The sequence below is a fragment of the Akebia trifoliata genome, chromosome 2 (assembly GCF_017979445.1).
Source record: "Akebia trifoliata isolate Shusen 1 chromosome 2, ASM1797944v1, whole genome shotgun sequence".
NCBI lineage: Eukaryota > Viridiplantae > Streptophyta > Magnoliopsida > Ranunculales > Lardizabalaceae > Akebia > Akebia trifoliata.
This window is the reverse complement of record NC_141376.1, coordinates 6,610,070-6,628,164: the sequence shown is the minus strand read 5'-3', so window position 1 is coordinate 6,628,164 and position 18,095 is coordinate 6,610,070. Positions and strand designations below refer to the sequence as shown.

At 34.5% G+C, this 18,095-nt stretch overlaps 1 protein-coding gene across 3 annotated transcripts; it reads left to right on the top strand.

The window, feature by feature from the left end:
- Positions 1 to 8,760: 8,760 nt before the first annotated feature.
- Positions 8,761 to 15,833, top strand: LOC147409163 (dimethylallyl, adenosine tRNA methylthiotransferase). Of its 3 annotated transcripts, XR_015172809.1 has the most exons (8): positions 8,763 to 9,068; positions 9,238 to 9,311; positions 9,458 to 9,587; positions 10,276 to 10,374; positions 10,491 to 10,613; positions 10,733 to 10,995; positions 15,236 to 15,447; positions 15,532 to 15,827. XR_015172809.1 is itself a non-coding variant. In XM_086426073.1 (7 exons), the coding sequence occupies exons 1-7, from the start codon at positions 8,906 to 8,908 to the stop codon at positions 15,589 to 15,591; spliced, it is 912 nt and encodes a 303-aa protein (XP_086282199.1). In that variant the 5' UTR covers positions 8,761 to 8,905; the 3' UTR covers positions 15,592 to 15,833. The 3 variants fall into 3 exon arrangements, 2 of the variants coding, with proteins under 2 accessions (XP_086282199.1, XP_086282189.1); XM_086426073.1 differs by lacking the exon at positions 15,236 to 15,447 and having other exon boundaries at positions 8,761 to 9,068; positions 15,532 to 15,833; XM_086426063.1 differs by having other exon boundaries at positions 15,236 to 15,825.
- The last annotated feature ends 2,262 nt before the right edge of the window (positions 15,834 to 18,095 follow it).

The following is an 18,095-nucleotide window of genomic DNA, read 5'->3' as shown; positions in this document are numbered from 1 at the left end:
TTAATGTTGTATGTGACATTTTCATCGACCAATCAATGGTTGTTGGATAGAAGAACTTGAGACCATTGATTAGGGAATCAAATTAAATCATCCAAAATTCGACAAGGCAAAGCGTGCGTATACCATCCCAATTAATGTGATCAATACCTCTTGATGGGTTAGGAAATTGTCCCATAGCAATTGAAGTCTAAGGACCCAATAATTGACAATATTCCATGCAAGGTCACATCCATCGTTCCAAAGGGGTGAAAGGAAACTTCAAGATATTTTTTATTAAGAAGAATAGTGGATCCCATAATGTTTATTATCGAATATTAATACATATCTATCACGTATGAAAGAACTTCTGAGAAATCAAATCTTAATACAATTGCAGTTATTCGAAATTGAAGTTTAACGAGGTGAGTAATGAAATGTTCTAGTCTTTTGATCAAAGTTTCTATTTAATTATTTGTATGATTAATTGAATTGTAAATCCATAATTGAAAGAATAATGACTTTCTGACACTCATCCATCCCATATGCCCCTTGATGTGGCATGTGTTAAAATCATAAATTCTTTTTCTCGAGATATACAGTTATACATATTTATGAGAATGTAATCTTGTGTATCCCAAGAAAAAATCTATGTTTCTAACCAATACCACGACAGAGGCGTAAAAACATCACAACTTTCATTGAAATTCACCATTAAATTCCAAGAAAAGAAGTTAAATTAGCTTGAAAAATCCCTTCATTTACACACCTCTGATCACAAAATTAGACAATCTAATAATAATAATAATAATAATAAAAAGTAAAATAAAATTCTGAAAACTTAATCTAGGTTTAAAAAACATGAATTAAAAATAGTAAAGATCTAAGCTTGTTGGAGTATTATGATGGGGAAGGGTCACAGCAATGAGTCCATAACAAAAATGGCTTCATGATTATGTGATGATAGACAGAATCAATCACATCCCATCTCTCGTTTTTGACCTGTTTCTTTCTGCTGTACCAATTGTCTACTATTCACTCTCCGTACTTAACCCTTCTGCCACTGCTGCACTCAGCAACAAACACGCACTTCGAGACTTACCTGATTTGTTACTAGAATTTTCTCAAGCGCCGCCCTCTACTCTTCAATGCCAACTTCCTTCTATTTATTTTCTTACCGTTACGATAATTTAAATCTATATTTACTTCTCGCGAGATAACGAGATTTTGATAAATCGCCGAGGAACAATCCCTCCACTCCTCGTCAAAATTAACTTAAAAGAACTGTTATTGACCCCCCCAACTTTTACGAGTGATTGTTTTTTCTCGTAATGCTGTGAGCAAATCTGCAAATAACCCAATAAACGATTGACATGTGGCATATATGACATATGCAATAGAGAGAAAATTTCTCTCTCCTGCATGCACATCTTCTGCCCTCCAATTTATTTTTTAGATTTTAAATTTTGAAAAATATCGTGAGGCCCATATGGATTATCATATTGGAAATCGAACACCATAGTCTTCTAAATTTCTTTAAAAACTTGTGATACGAAAAAAAAAAATTGAACTTGATCTAAGGTGTTAAAAATGAAATTTCATCATCTACAATACTGTGGTATTGGATCATATTTTTTTTTAATGAAAAAGGTGATCTAATTAGGAAAATTTATTTTTTCACCGTAACCAAGAAAGAAAATTTTTCTCTCTAATTGCTTTTGTTATCTATGTCATATGTCAAATGGGTGTTGGGCTGTAAGAAAAAAAAACACATAACTTTTACTTTTATATTTCAATTTTTTAAATTATTTCTCACCCCAATTATAAAAGTTTGCTCAAATTATAATATGAACATTATAACCCTTAGTTCAAATAATTTTAATAGTTGTTTACGATTATGATTATGTTAATAAAAAGAGTCGCATTAGAGTGATCTTAAGATTATACCTCATATTGTACATCACTGACGGAGAAGTGTGCAGGAATCATATATGCTTTTTCACTCATATCTTGATGAAAAGCATCTATTATTCCTACATTTTTCACGTCAGGATGTGTGATAAGAAATACAATCTTGAAGTCATTTCAGTATTATTCAAATAAAAAAAATCCTAAACTCAAAAAATAGAAATCCAGTTAAAAAAAAAATAAAAATGAGAGCTTCTTTTGACACTTCAATTTTTATTTATTCGCAATCATTCACTAATTTTCTTTATTTTTAAATGGATTGAAATAAGTAAAATTTGGGGTGCCAAAGACAACTCTCTTAATTTATTTGTCATAATTACACAATAGTTTTTACTTCCTCGAGATTCATTGAGATATTAAAAATAATTACACGTGGCATGTTTCTTTTAATAGTGGTGGTGCAGGAAAACCAAATTGAGAGGAGGAGAAAGGGGATGACGCAAAGCGAGCATTGGATTCTGTTATTTTGTCGGGATATCCGATGCGTATTTTATGCGAGGGTGACGCATTCCCAATCCCAACCCAACAAGCTTCATCGTCTGCGGTCCACTACTTGGAAAATGTCTTTTCTCCTCCTCCTTCTTTATTTGGATAGAGACGACTTTGTCCTCTTGTTCTTCCACAAATTCAACTTCTTGTGTTTGATCATCTTGATTGACGGTTCAGATCAACTCGTGGATGAATAAAAAGACAAAGTCAATTCAAATCTATGGGTCCCCAACACATTTTTTTTCGTTTTATATCACATCCACAAGTCTTATAGCCCTGCTCACACATAGTAATTACATGGCATTTTATGAGTGATTTCTTCTAGTTATTGGTTTGATAAATTATTGGCAATCAAATTTAACATCTAATAGTTGTTTTTTTTTTTTTTTTTTAATAATAATTCATCCCATGTCGACACTTTCGTCATATTACTAGATAGTATATCTCTCGAGAAGGGAGGAGGAATGTGCGGAGTCTTACGAAGGTGGTCTAGCAAGTATGATAATGCATCGACTGGTCACAAAATCAAGAGCTTACATCAATATAGTATTGGAACACCATGTCAAGATTGAGAGCGATCTAGTCGTAGAATCCCAACTCTCTAATTTCACTACTCCACCATTGTGTATTATGTATCTATTGCATTATTTTGAATTAGAAGAGTTGTGATTTTCCAACTCCCTCCAAACTATCTTGACATGACATACGTACGAACAATATTTTTTTTCCTCAAAATACACAATTACACATCTCCATGAATTTGTACAGTTGTGTAAAAGAAATATGATTCATGCACATGTTATGTTAGGAGAGTTTGGGGGGAGTATGTTAGAGGGGGGAGTCAGAAAATAATTATTTATATTAGAATGGTTGGAGGATTGAAAAGAGTGTGCCATAAGGCATTTTAAAGAAATTAAATCACATTTTTTTTTCATGTTATGGTTATTGAAAATGCATCCTTAAGAGACAATCCATATTTTCATGCTTAATTTGCACAGTTGATTTATGCAAGTAGTTTACATTAAATTTGGATTCAAATTATTTTTCACTTGCATGGTTTTCATCCACCCATCTATATCTTAATCATTTTATGCTTAAAATTTGTGGAATTCATCATCATTGTGAGCGATAGTCTCACATCTCCTAAGTATCATGACCTTGGGCTATATATAAATCTTGGGTAATCCTCATCTTACAAACCGGTTTTGTGAGGATGAGTTAGGCTCATGAGCTTCTACAATCATTAGTAAAAATTACATATTCATTTAACGAGTGTCTACCTTATAAAAAAGAGCTCCTTTTGCCGGCTAATCAATTATTTTATTTCACAATTTAATAAATGAATAAGGAGGTAGAATTTTAGTTTCTCAAGGTTAGTTTCTAATTTTAATTTTACTAGTTTAGGATTTGTTTTCTTTTGAGGAATTCGTTTTTTAGCGTTTAGCTAGTAATAGGACGTTTATTAACATGCTTTGCTTATAAATAAGTCTATGTAAATGGGATGGAGAGCACTACGAATTGAGAAATTAATAGAAATTTCATATACTTCTCCCCAAATTCTTCTTCTTGTTGTTGTTTCTTAAGTCTTCTGCTTTGCTATATTTTTTCTGATTTGGCAAGATTATATATGTTTACCCCGAATCCGCCATGATTCAATAAATGTTTCAAATGTTTCTCAAGGAAACAAATTTGGTTTGTTGTAACAAAGTATAAAAAATAATGTATTCTCACTTTGCAAAGATTCTGAAGAACGTTAACCCCCGTTTTGATCTCAGGTCGCCTAGAAAAACACCTTTGTAAGTTACTTGTGGAGCTCATCAAATTGGATGCGAATTTCCTTTACCTCTTCATCTATAGAAATGGAAAATGGGAGCAAATCCATATTTCTTTTCCTTGACTTTTTTTCCCCTCAAATTGAATAAAGGTTCAACCACCAAAAGATTAAAAAGTAAATTAAACATTGGGTGTCAATGGGTCAGGTTAGTGCCATGGACAAAGCTTGGACTTTATAAGTAGGCCCAATTCATTTCTGGGCCATGTCAGACCAGGCCATGGATTAGCTTTCACAAGTGCACAACCTATAAAAATGATTATATGGTGTTTAATATAAGGCTAGCTTCTAAGTGTGTCAATGGGCTGGCAAGGTTAGTGTATTGCCCTTCATCCCCAATTGCAATGGACAACGCTTGGATTTTATTAGTAGGCCCAGTTAATTCTGGGTCAGGCCCAGGCTCTTTAAATTAGCGTCAGACTTGGGTTTTGAATTCCGATCCATTGCTAGGGAGTCTCTCTCTCTCTCTCTCTCTCTGTATTATATAAAGAACACATCCAAGCCTAGCCAGTCTGACCCGGAAATTGGGTCCAATGGTAGCGGCCCAACCTGGCCCATACAGCCTTACTTGCTTCCCATCCATGTAATTATCACCACTTTTCGAATCAAACTACTTCAACAAGCTTAAACTAGTTTTATCCTTTTAAATATACATATATAATCACTTACTTTAAGATTTCAATTGTAATTGAATGTTGTTTTAATTAAGAGCTTAAACTAGTTTTTCGACACCAAGATGATGCTTATCGAAGTGTGATGTTGGGGTTGGGAGGAGGAGAAAGAAGACTTTATTTTTCAGTGTGAGCTAAGTTTGTAAAATGTTTCTCTTGTCTCCTTCTATCGATACTTTTAGGTTGCTCTGACCTCTTGTTGTTCCCTTATTTTTCGGGCAAATAAATTTATATATACAAAGAAGACTCCACACCCATGATAAACATGTATGAAACGTAGAATTTCCGACTAATATAAACCTAGAATGTCCAACTATTTACCACATAAAGTCATTATAGATTGGCTCAAGAAAATTAATGGACATATTCCAAAATGTTTTTCTTAATTCAATAATACAGGTATAGAGAGATGCATGCCAGGATCCATGAAGCCGAATTCCAGAAAAAAAAAAAAATGTTGACATGTATCGATACATCTAGGGTTGATTTCAAACGTTTTGGTCACAGAAAGTCATGCAAAGATTTGGGCTTAGACCCCTAGCTCAGTTGGTTTGACACATTGCAAAACATCTTTGAGATCGTGGTTCAAGTCCAGCTTACCGCAAAAAAAAATATAATAATAATAATCATGCAAAGATTTGCAACATAATATTCACCTAAGATGAGCCAAACATCAATAGGGCCATCAACTATGTACAAAAATTGTATCACTTAAGATTTTGAAGTTTGACTAAATTTTGATTCTAGCAATCACACTCTTAGTGGGTCTACTGACCTGACATGTATTTTGCTCGCTTATTGTTGATCTATTGAAAAATAAAATTCTAATAGACTACTTCAACCCACTGGATTCAAGAAATTTTTGTGGGTGGTTTTTAGAAAATGAACCTTAGCATTTGTTTGTACACTTGAGTCCACCCACTAGGAATAAAAACCAATACCATATTTTCATTTAAATCAACAAAGTTGTGGGTTAAATATCCATGGACCAATGAATTTTGGAATATTTTAATTTGTGGTGCCCAATCGAAAATGGTGTAGGAACCATCTTGATTAATTTATATAGATGACTTAGATAATATGACGATTTGTGTGGGTTACATTCAACTCTAAGATCCCGCTACCACGTCATGTCATGCATCATTTTAGATGAATTCATCTCATAAATATATTAAAAAAGAGTCGTGCTATACCGCTTGCGTTGGACACTGGGTCCAACAATGAGTTGACCTAACAGTGCACATATAATCATAGATTTATTTTCTTGAGATACAATTTCGAAAATCAACAATTCTCTATGCACTGTCAGGTCAATTCAATATGTTAGACTCAATGTCCAACGCAGGCGGTAAAACATTTTTTATTAAAAAACTAAATGAGCAATGCGTCGAGGGTCCTAAACTTTAGGAGGTTGATACGATTCCTTGAAAAAGCAAGATCTCATTAATGATCAGGAAGTAGATGTCACCTATGACAACATGTATGTCAAAGTTTTAAAGAAGTTGACCCTTGTTCCTTAAGCGCTTATGCATGAAATATTGTGGAACTTCCACGATGACATGTACGCCATTCATGATCATGAATTAAGGCTACAATTTGATCCACAAAATCCATGACAGAAGAGGCTAATTTGGCATGGTTCAAAGGCAAAGAAATGCACTGTGCCCCACTTTGAGACGAAACTCTATTAAATTGTCAGCAAACTTAATCATTAGAGTTGTTTTGCAAGATCACCACCCCTATTTAAGGAGAACTTAAGGAACAAGAATCAAACAAGAAATAGGATCAATAATTTGCACTTAAACACTAAATGGCCAACATGTGCTTTGGTCCAGTCCAGCCCACATGGGTGGGGGTGTGTTGAGTTTAGTTTCACATTGGACTCAAATTGCCTTGTCTCTCCCCTTATTAGTTCCTGAGCCTCTCCACTCATAGCAAATTGATTTTGAGTTGGACCCCTAAATTTATCATAAAGTGGTAAAACCTTAGGCAACCAATGGAGGAATGGGAGTATAATTGTCATTTACAAAAATAATGGGTAATATGGTCATTTTAATCATTGCCCGACAGACTTAATGGGACATGCTATTCATGTTTCAGGTAAATATTGGTAATTGACTAAAGTCAAGGGCCATGTGAAAGAAATGCAACCTAAATGTGACAAAATCGAGAGGTACCTAAAAAATGATGATGATGATTATTATTATTTGATAACTAGGTATCCTTGTTGACAGTGGATCAAGTCGTATTTGTCTAATCCATAGACTATGGTCTTATCCAAGGACAAGTTTTGGGGCATGTACAACACCCACACATCACACACACCAGGTAAGTGAGGTGTGCCCTCGTGAGTGGACCTAGAGGAATTAATGCTCATAATGGGTATCAAACTCAAGATTTACAGCATTAATTGCTTATCGGCTCGAAATTGCCATTCAGCCAAGCCCTTGGGGTTATTCTCTTCATAGTGATGGACAAAATATCTTTTATATTATATATGCAAAAGAAAGTTAAACTCAATCCATTGTAAGTGAGGGATATTTTCATCTTGGAAAATGCTAGACTGACTTCTTACAACTATCTTCAACACTCACTAACGTGGTGGTGTGCAACATGGATGTTTTTTCTCTAGATACGAGTGTTGTACACTCAAGCATAGGGACAAAAATATGTGATTTTTTAAAAGATCATGATTTTAACAATTGTTGATTAAATAACAATTTTTTATAAAATCACGATTAATTGTGATTTAATCAACAAGTTGTTGGAAAAATCAGAGATTATTTTTTAGTATTATATTTTCATTTAATATATAAATATATATTCTTCTACATTTTTTATACTTAAAACAACTTTTTTTTTTTTTTAATATTTAAGACAAATTATTTTTATTTTTTAATTTATCTTTTTCTCAAACTTTTCTAAAGCTTTCTCGTGTCAAATTATTCTTGAACTCCGACTTTGTCACTATGCATTCAAGGAAAATCGATGGTTCTCTGTAAACACTGGTAAAAGTAGTATTGTAGCAAGTCAATGTAGCACGATTCTCTCACCTTATAAAAGAAAATAATCCTTTACTGACATTGTATATCTTGCATTGAACATCACTGGACAACACAATTATCCTTTTAAATAAGTATTTAATGATTCAATACTTCCAAATGAAGGTAATATTGACATTACAAATGAATGCTTTTTGTGATGGGAGTATTTCTAATAAAAAAAATGAAAAAGTAAGGTTTAGAGAGAGTTATTTTAATTTTTGGGGAGATCATGTAAATCTTACTTCAATTGCAAAATCCTTTCAAATACTCAAAGTCAGAAATACCCTCCCCACTACCAAAAATAGAAACTTAACCATAAGTCACTGGCGCATTTTAGCACGAACCAACTGCAAATTTGTTTGCTTTGAGACGCCAGGTGGCGTAAAGTAGCCTCGAGGAAAGCCTACATGAAAACATCAGGCAATGATCGAGAATGATCTAGTGTGATCGGGGTCACTGAATAATTATAGACCTCACGCCTCAAAGCCACACACCAACATGATCTTTCAACCTATCTAATGGTGGACCATCAAAACCTAATCAACCTGATTGGCGATTTCAGGCCAATGATACAAATGCTCAAATTAAACAGAAAGAAATCACCAATCAGGACTTTTGGGTGGGTAGGTTAGGGATGAGTGTTCCACGTGGCATTTTTGAGTGTAGGGCTATTGAACACTCATTGAACTCGAGAACATAACATCATACCACCTTACTGTTTGTTTTCTGGTGCTTGGCTTGTACTGCTCTCCCTCCCCGTTCTTTGTTTTTTTTTTTTTTTTTTTTCGATTCAATTTTAACGCCATTGCTCTGTCTCTCTCTCTCTCTCTCCAAGGACATAAATCTCACCAAAATAATAAAAAAGATTGAAACTTTTCGATTTTGAGAGAAGCAGAGATGAGATGATGGGATGAAGATAGGGAGAGATGGCGAGAGAAGGATGGGGATATCAAGGGAGAGGGAAATGGAGTTTTTCTTACAAGAGAACCACAATCGTCATCTGTTCCATCAACATCGTTGCTGCTCTTTACATTCTCCACTCTCTTTACACCTCCCTTTACATCTTCTCCAACAATGTCTCCTCTAATGGTAAGTCTCCAAAAATACCCATATCGTGTTTTGTGTTTAATTACTCTAATTTGGCCTTTTAATGTGGCCCAATTCGATTGTACTAAAGAACCGGTTTTTCTATTTTTGGTGAGTGTTTGATGAGGTGGGTTTCTCTGTTTGTCTGTTATTTCACTTGTTAACTACACAGAAGATCAGATTAGGATAATGGAAGAATCGATTCGGGTTCGAAAGGTAGCGGAACCCATTGAGCTTGTTAGATTGGTAAGACCCACATTTTGATTTTGGGAAAATTTTCTGTTTTATTGGTTTTCTTTGTGATATTTTTGTAGATCTGCTTATTGTGTTTTTAATTTTTGTTCCGTTATCTTATCGATTTGATGGGCCACTTGTTTACTGTGTGTGAGAAGGTGAAGGAAATCAAGGAGGAATTTTCCACTAAAGGAAGAAAAGTTGAATTATCACGGTCTGTGAAGCAGAAAATAGTTGATGAAATTCTTCTGAGATTGAAAGGAAGCGCAAATGTGAGTGAGCAGAGAGGTGGGTGTACTTTGATTTCCTGTAATTTTGCCAATATTGTGCCATTTCTGTTTGTAAATTATCATTCTAGCTCAATTACTCTAGATTTTATATCCAACTTGAACTTTGAAACAAAGGGGTAATGCTAGAGTTTCTCATACTTTCAATCATACATTGGGATGACTAACAATGGGATTTGAGAAAAGAGACTACTTTCCATATTTGTGGTTTTAAAATCCTTTGTGCATTTTCACATATAATGTTTTGGGCAGGATGGGATAAAACATGGAATGTATTCGTCATTTTATCAAAAGTTCATAACAGATGCGTGAAAAATGTGAATGACATTTTTAGATTGGCAATGCTAGAGTTTCTCACACTATCGATCATATATTGGGATAACTAACAATGGGATTTGAGTAAAGAGATTACTTTCCATATTTGTAGTTTTAAAATCCTATGTGCATTTTCACATATAATTTTTTTAAGCAAGATGAGATAAGACATGGCATGTATTCGTCATGAAAAATGTGAATGAAAGGTTAGTCTGAAAATTGTTGCTGACCTCAAATAATTAATAAATCGTTGATGATGAAGAGGCCTGTTAGAAACATCTCACCTTCCACTATTGGTTTTGTTTTTTGTCATTATTTTGCTATAGTATCATAGTTTCCCGGGTTAGCTTAATGAATCCATTTTCAATGAGCAGAAGCACTGGAGATCTGGCGCAAGGAAAAACTAGAAGAAGCCAAACAGTTGGAACTCGGAAAATCAATCTTTAATTCAACTATCCCTGCCCAAGAAGCCAGTATAGTCTTGTTCATCTTGAAATGATATACTTCTTTGACATCTCTGTTTGTTGTGCATGACTTTTTAGAGTATAGGGGATCTGGTGTTTGGTATTCTAAGAATGCTTGCTTGCAGAGATGCTCGAAAAAGCCTTGGAGTCTGACTGGGTGGTGCTATTGGAAGACATTGGAGTTTGGATGCCAACAGAAATAATCAACATAGAACACGCTGATAAACCTGAGGGTGCAGAGGAGTTTGGTAATGGATCATTTGTTCTTGTTGATTAACTTTGTTTCTATTGTGCTTCTTAATGTTTCTCTAGAGTTTTCACAAATGCATTCTGTTTACTCCTTGGGGTACGTCTTTTTCTCTTTAAGAGTACCAAATTATAGCAGGCCGTCTAATTCCAACGGATTGCAATGCTGAGCTGCATTCTGATTATGCTGGCGTTGCTGTCAAATGGGGTCTTACCCACCATAAAGAAAGTGCCGCTGACTGTTGTCAGGCTTGCTTGGATCAGGCTAAACATGCAAAACCAGGTGAAATCAAATGCAATATATGGGTCTATTGCCCTTCTGAGACTGGTTGCTATTCGCCAGATGTTTATGAGCATAAGCATCAGGAGTGCTGGCTGAAACAGGTAAACATTGAGGTTCTCTAAAAACAAATTTAATACTTCTTTATGCAGCTTAGTTTATTAAGTTGATGCTTTCATTATAATCTTTGCTTAATGCATTTATTAGAAGAAAATGTTCAAGAGAAGAAACGTGATCTTAAGCTAACATAACCCTAGAACCCATCCTGATTCATTCTTCTAATAAAACCAATTCACAGATGATATCAAACTTGATTCATTTTTTTTTTCCATTCATGGACGTCCTTCATTGATCACTTTAGACAGAAATTTCTCACTGGGGACCCAGGTTTAAAATTATAATGAAAAAAATTCAGTAATTTGAATTTTGAAACGTTTACATTTAGAAAATGTAGGAGTAGCTCCAATAGGCTATGAACCAAGGGCAATCAACTGAGATGGTTGGGGAATGCTCAATGGAGGCCAATTACGGCCTCAAGGTCCTAAAAAAGTGAGAGGAAGACCCATAACGACGTGAATGAAGGTAGAGAAAGCAGATATGAACTTACTTTCAATAAAAGAAGATTAGGCTCTGGACAGATTGGAATGGAGGAATATGATTCGTTTAGCTGAACCCAAATCTTTGGTTTACTTTTACTGTTGATGTTACTAATATCTGGGGTGTTACAGTATATGAATTAATTATGGATTAATACAACAAGGATGATCAAACTTAACTTACATCTCCAATGAACTCAAAATGTCTTGATAGGATTTTCTTGGACTTGGGATAAGAGCTGTTGGTGGTATATTCTGAATCCTTTTTGTCTTCGAAGGACTTCAATGTCAATCAAACTTAACTTACATCTCCAACGAACTCAAAATGTCTTGATAGGATTTTCTCAGACTTGGGATAAGAGCTGTTGGTGGTATATTCTGACTCCTTTTTGTCTTCAAAGGCCCTCAATGTTATTGAATTTTTCCCTCCTTTGTGTGTATGGCTGTTCTCCAAGAATGGAAGTGTATCTTCTCCTGATGCATGAAAGTTTTCTATAATAAGAATACCAAATAATCTTCTAGTAGCAATAATCAACAGATGTTGCGGGGTAGAAAAGATACTGTTGTGATATTCGTATACTTTAAGATTCCTCAAGACTTGTAGACATTATGTGATCTTTTCTTTTCTTTTTTCGTTCTTGTAAATCTTTTCACTTCTTTTTTGTTTTCATACTTGATCTTCTCTTTATTTCTTTCACATCCTCCATTTAAATTCTTTTGATTCCCCCCACAAGAGATAGTTGCTGGATTTTGAAAGCCTTCCATCTCCATTATTCATAGTTGGATTGGAGATAGTTAATTCCATATCAAGAAGACGACCATCTACTCATGAATAAATTTTTTTTAACTTTTGCACCTCCACCAAATTTACCTTTTTTAGGAAGCTGTGATTGGATATCATCATCATAATCATCTAGGCCTTATCCCTGAGATTTTGGGTCAGCTGAATGAATATTGTTCCCCCATTCAATTATATCTAAAAGGCCATGTCTTCTGTTATTGCAAGTGTGTTCATATCCTCTCTCACTACCTCAATCCACGTTCTTTTGGTCTTCCCCTTACTTGTTTAGAACCTTGACTTGCAGGTTCCTTTTAATTGTCAAAGATTTGTATGGATTGAAAGATACATATCTTTCTTTTTTTGGCAAAATCCCTGCCAATTTGATGACATGTCCTTTCTAGTTGGACAATATATAATCTTTTGTCTCTTTTGGAAATTCTTAAGTTCAAAGATGGACTTGGACTGTGTTCATGGCCCTATGAATTGGGCTAGTAGTATACTTTTGGCTAGGCCTGAATGTTGAACTTGAGCTGTCTTAAAAACATTGATGGCCCAACCCTTCATGATTTGGAATGACCTCAACATATTAGTTTATCCGAAAACTACCATATCTTGTAATACATTTAGGTACCTGGAAAAAATTGTGACAAAATGGGGTTTTTTATTTTTTTAATCATCATGAAATTTGATGAGTGGATAGTTTGGGGTGATCTCTTTGCAAAGGTGCATGAATCACATTCACCAAACGTCGTTTGAATGGGTTTTTTCAGCATTTCCAAATTGTGCTTTTGTTGCGTCACCTGTAGAATCAACCCAAAATAGTCTACATAGGTTGTGACTTCACTGATTCCTTTTTTCCTGAAACATTGTGCTTACTTCCATCAAAGAGTCTTGTTTTTCACCATGAGGATTATTTTCCTTAATTACTGAAGCAAAGCTTACACTATAAGGATGACTTTGATTTATTTGTTTATGCTTCTTCTTGAGGATGTGGGCATTGGTCTTTACTCTTCAGTTTGATTGGGACAGGCGTCATACTTAAGAAAGGGTGCTCAATAAATTTGGATCATTCATTTTATTTGGGCTTGACAAGGTAATTTATACCCTTTTTATGGACCACCACTAACTTTGGCTCCCTGACTTTTGCGAAAAATCTTGTCTTCAATCACCATAATCCCCTGGAATTCTAATAACATTGATGAGGCCCATTTTATAGGTTATGCTTCTTGGACTATCTCTTACAGAATTGGATTTGATACTTGTTGAAGAAGTTATGGTCCCTAGTGTGTCTCCAGCTCGTTTCTCAGTAGATTAGCTCTCCCAAAAGGTTTCTTTGGTAGTTAAAGGGGTTCATTTAGTGGATTCTGTATCCTCTCATTTATAATAAAAAAATGCTAAGTAGTCTTTTCAGAGGGTGGTGAGTGCTAGTTTTATAGAGGGGTTACTAGTGATGGGCCTGGGAAGCCTACTGAGCATCTTTTGTTTGCAAATTATTATTATATTATGTGATGCCACTCTTTCTCAAACAAGAAACTTGTTAATTCTGATTAACCTTTATGTGCTATGTGGTAGTGCTTGGACAATGCTATTCTACAGAATAGTTCTATCTTGGAAATCTAGCTGGAAAATCACAGCCGTACTATCGAAAAAAATATATTTTCATCTTCATTCCCATGGATTTCTCTCATCATCTACAAACTGAAGAAATACTTATTGAACTTGAAGATAGAAAGGGTTGAAAGAAGGTTGGCACTTGGGAAATGTCATATTCTTTATGTGGATGGATCGTGCTTAATGAAACGTTTTTATTTTGATGACTATTTCATCGAATATTACTTTTCAGATGCTGAGGCAGTTTTTAACAAGTGGTAAAGAAATTGAAGTTGCTTCTTATTGGAGAAGAAAGAAGTAAGGCCTCCAAGTTTCATTTGGTGAAGTACAAGAAATCGAAGAAAATTTAGAAAAGAGGATGGTAGGATCATAAGCTTTAAAAGGATGAACTTAGTGCTTGTCTAAATTATGGGGCTTATACATCGAGTCATAGAGTCGTTTTGTGGGTGTGGGGGCTAAGATATAAGATGAAAAATATGATACATGACATAAGGATATCGGGACACATAACCGTTATACTAGGAGTAAGGATTCTAGGACTTGGATGTCGACTAGGGAAGATAGAAAATTGAAAATTATATTAGGGAGTATATTTGAGGTGGAATCAGAGGTGAAGTTGGATTTTGTGTATTGAGTTATTATTCTCAATATATTTTGATAATGATTCTACTCTCATGGCGAAGTTGTATTACTCTATCAAACAGTTTGTTCTTTTTGTTTTGAACAAGTTTCAAAGTATTGTTTTGTTTCTAAACATTTTGGCCGAGATGTCTCAGTATTTGCTGAGACTGAACAAAACAGGTGGTTAAGTTCCAGATCATTGAAAATTTTGGATCAAATCTGATAGTTTCAGTTTGTATCCCTAAAGAGAGAGGACTGCGTTACCAAGAAGTTCATTGGACGTTAAAAAAAATGTAGCTTTTGAAAAGTAGTGGTTGCAGTCAATTAACATGCAGAATGATTATTCACATTTTTTTACACAAATTTGAAGGAAAACCACCATGGATCCGAAGGTACCACTTAGCGAAGTTGGTAAAGCCTTGAGGAGAGTTGATCCCATGACCTAGGTTCAAATCCCGTTGAACCCATCTTCACCTCCACTAATGTCTAACTCCTTGCTTTGTAAAAAATGAACAAACTGTTGTCTGCCAAAGAATAGAGACTTGCCCCATATGATATTTCATTGATTAGGTTTTTCTAGTTTTTTTTTCAATGTCTATCACTGTAAAAGTTATCCAAATGTTAATATGCAGTCTGTTTAATTAGGCTTAAGTTTCCTGTTTGCCTTTGTCATGTTTGTTTGTTTTTTTTATATTTTATTCTAATGTATTTTTCATCATTTGAAAATAAATGCAGGCAGAAAAACCTAGATTGAACTTCAAAAACAAGTATTCGGAATCATATAGAAATGCTCACCCATCAGCACCATTGTTAGTTCCATGGATATCTGGTGTCGTTAGTAGTTGATAACAAGCTATAAATTTTTTGCGGCGACCAGACCAGTTATGCAATCACAGAACCACAATTCTACCATCATTTAAACTACTAACACCATGCAAAGCTATCCGGTCTGAAAACACACACCATTGAGTTATTTTCTTATTGTTCATTCTTGCTTATTTATTTCATGTCCTTTCTGTAACATTGAGCAGGCTTCAGGCACAGAGGCTTTTAAGTTGAAGGGTCTTCTGCGGTCAGATAACAAGTTTTAAGCATCAGAACTAACAAGTTTTCTTTGATGGGTGTAATTTTGTGTTAGTTGAGTTATTGTAATGTGACTGACTGTCAATTTTTACAGCATGATTATAGCTAATTATTTCTTAATTTTTATTCTGAGAAAGCTTCAGATTCATGGGTTGCTGTAATTTTAAAGAGAATCTAATCCAATGGCCTCAACAATTCTTTTTAATCTTCTTAGTTTGGATCTATGTTATCCAATTGGTTGCTACTAGTCCGAATCACGAACCTGTATGAAACAAATCAGTTCACGTTACAGGTCATACTGGGTTCGTAAAATCAACCAAATCACGAACCCACCGAATTTTGTGTGCGTTTGGTGAATCAAGCCAATTTTTTAATATTTTTTTCATTGTTCATATTTAAAATTTAGATTATTATATTAATTTATTTCTATTTAACATTATAACTGTACTTATAACTTGTGTAGTTGAATTATATATATGCACAAGCGAGCCAAGCTAGTGAACCGATCTAGGAAACCAAAGCAAACCAAGAAGTGAATTATCTCTACCTACCCTTACAAACCAGGTTCATTCTAGAGTGGTGAACCATGAAGCCCGAACCAAGCTAACCGACAAACCAGGTAACATAGGTTTGGATCTATGTTAAGGAGCTTGTAACTATTTTATACTGGCTGTCAACCTGACATAGCAATCCTTCATCCAGGTTTGGCTCCGGCCTTTCAAACCTAATGCTCATATGGGCTGAGTTATGCTGTTTGACTCCTCTCCCTATTTCTTTCATTAATGTAGCCTTACCGTCGTATGGAGTAACTGTTGATAGAAAACAACGATGGGAATTTATGTTTGAACTAAAGGCAGTGTGCCTCACATAGTGATGATCAGTCAGACATGATAGACTTACTCTTGTCGGCCGAAGCTGACAACCTGATGCTTTTGGGGAGAGACCATAGCTTCCTACGGTGGGGGTGGGAGGGGATAAGAGGAACACTTGCAAGCAAACATAGAATGTCATAAAAACGAGAAAATAGCATATTTAGTTTTGTTTGCTTGGAGATGAGTTTTAGCTATTCATCCATAGAAATACTTTACGGAATCAAAAGCATATTTGATGGACACTCTCAAACTAGGGTGCTAAGCTGAAACCATCTAGACATTTTATTTTTTGGCTTTTCGCTTTGGGATAAAAATATCTTTTTTGTTTTTGTTTTGTTAATGATCAAACTATCTCAAACCAATGCTAGGGTTCTCTTTTTCATCTCGTCTTGACACCACCCACTTGTTGGAATTTTTTTTTTTTGGATACATGGGTATCTAGACTTAGTCCGATTATTCGCATAGACACGTGAGTCACCCCTTCAAACACATGCTAAGTGTACTAGTCTCTTAACGCACAAAGGGGATGGCCAACAAGGATTTGGAAGTTGGTTTTTGAATGATTTCACTTTATGCCCCTACAGCCTTTCCTAAATCACTATTCATTGTTTCAATTATAAAGGGATAGAAGATCTAAAAAGCTCCACCTCTATCACTATTCACCTTTTCCAATAAATCTTATTGTATTTTTTTTTTGATTTGTATAAATATCAATTTTGGCCTCCTCTTTTCATGTAACATAATTTAAATATCATTTTTTTCCCTTATTAATTTTAAAGTCTTTTCATTTAATATTTTAAAAATCAAATCAAATCAAATCAAATCGATTAATACATCAAACCTGACAAAATTTTTGATTAATTATGTTTGATTGTGAACCACTAATTTTACAAGAAAGTCTTGCTTATGAAAATAAATTAAGATAATCAAAATTGGGGTGCCAGTAGCAACTCTCTTATTAATTTTTTTTTTAATTGGAGTATAATAAGTAAAAATTCAAGTGATAATAACAGTACTTTTTTTTTTTTTTTGGATGGGTAAGCTGAATTTGATCCAATGTGTCAAACCAACTGAGCTGCGAGTCTAAGCCCTGCAACAGTCTTTTATTTTAATAAATAAAAGTTGGACTGTCAATAGCCACACTCTTTTTTATTTTATATATATATATATATTTTAGTGTTTTAATGTGTTTGAATATTATTTTAAAATCATGAATAGTGATTTGAAGGTGAAACCGATTGGAATTGAAAAGTCCCTTGGAGCCTTCAAAAATGAAGATGCCAATTTTTGAAGCCCTCGATTGGAGTTGCCCCATAAAAAGCATTTCCTGAACACTGTAGCCAAAACAATCAATATAGCTTTTTTATGTTGCTTTTGATGGTGGTGTCATGTCAACCAAGAATCACCCCCACACGGCCACACGAACGATTGTAAAATCTGATTGAATTGTAACCATATATTTATGCATTTTGACGTCTTGGACATCATCACGTCTTTGAATATAAGCAGACAGGTTGGTATCACGTCATACTTCACTTGAACTTTAGCTTAAGTGATCAAAATCACATTTACAAATACAGCAAAAATTAATAGGAAACTTGGAAGTTTATGTTAAAAATTAATCGTAACCGACTTCAATG

Excerpts from the sequence above, each read along its gene's own strand:
- LOC147409163 (XM_086426063.1), top strand. The coding sequence starts at position 8,906 with ATGGCGAGAGAAGGATGGGGATATCAAGGGAGAGGGAAATGGAGTTTT. Across the intron at positions 9,588-10,275 it reads AAATGTGAGTGAGCAGAGAG|AAGCACTGGAGATCTGGCGC; the intron begins GTGGGTGTACTT and ends TTCAATGAGCAG. Across the intron at positions 10,375-10,490 it reads TATCCCTGCCCAAGAAGCCA|AGATGCTCGAAAAAGCCTTG; the intron begins GTATAGTCTTGT and ends GCTTGCTTGCAG.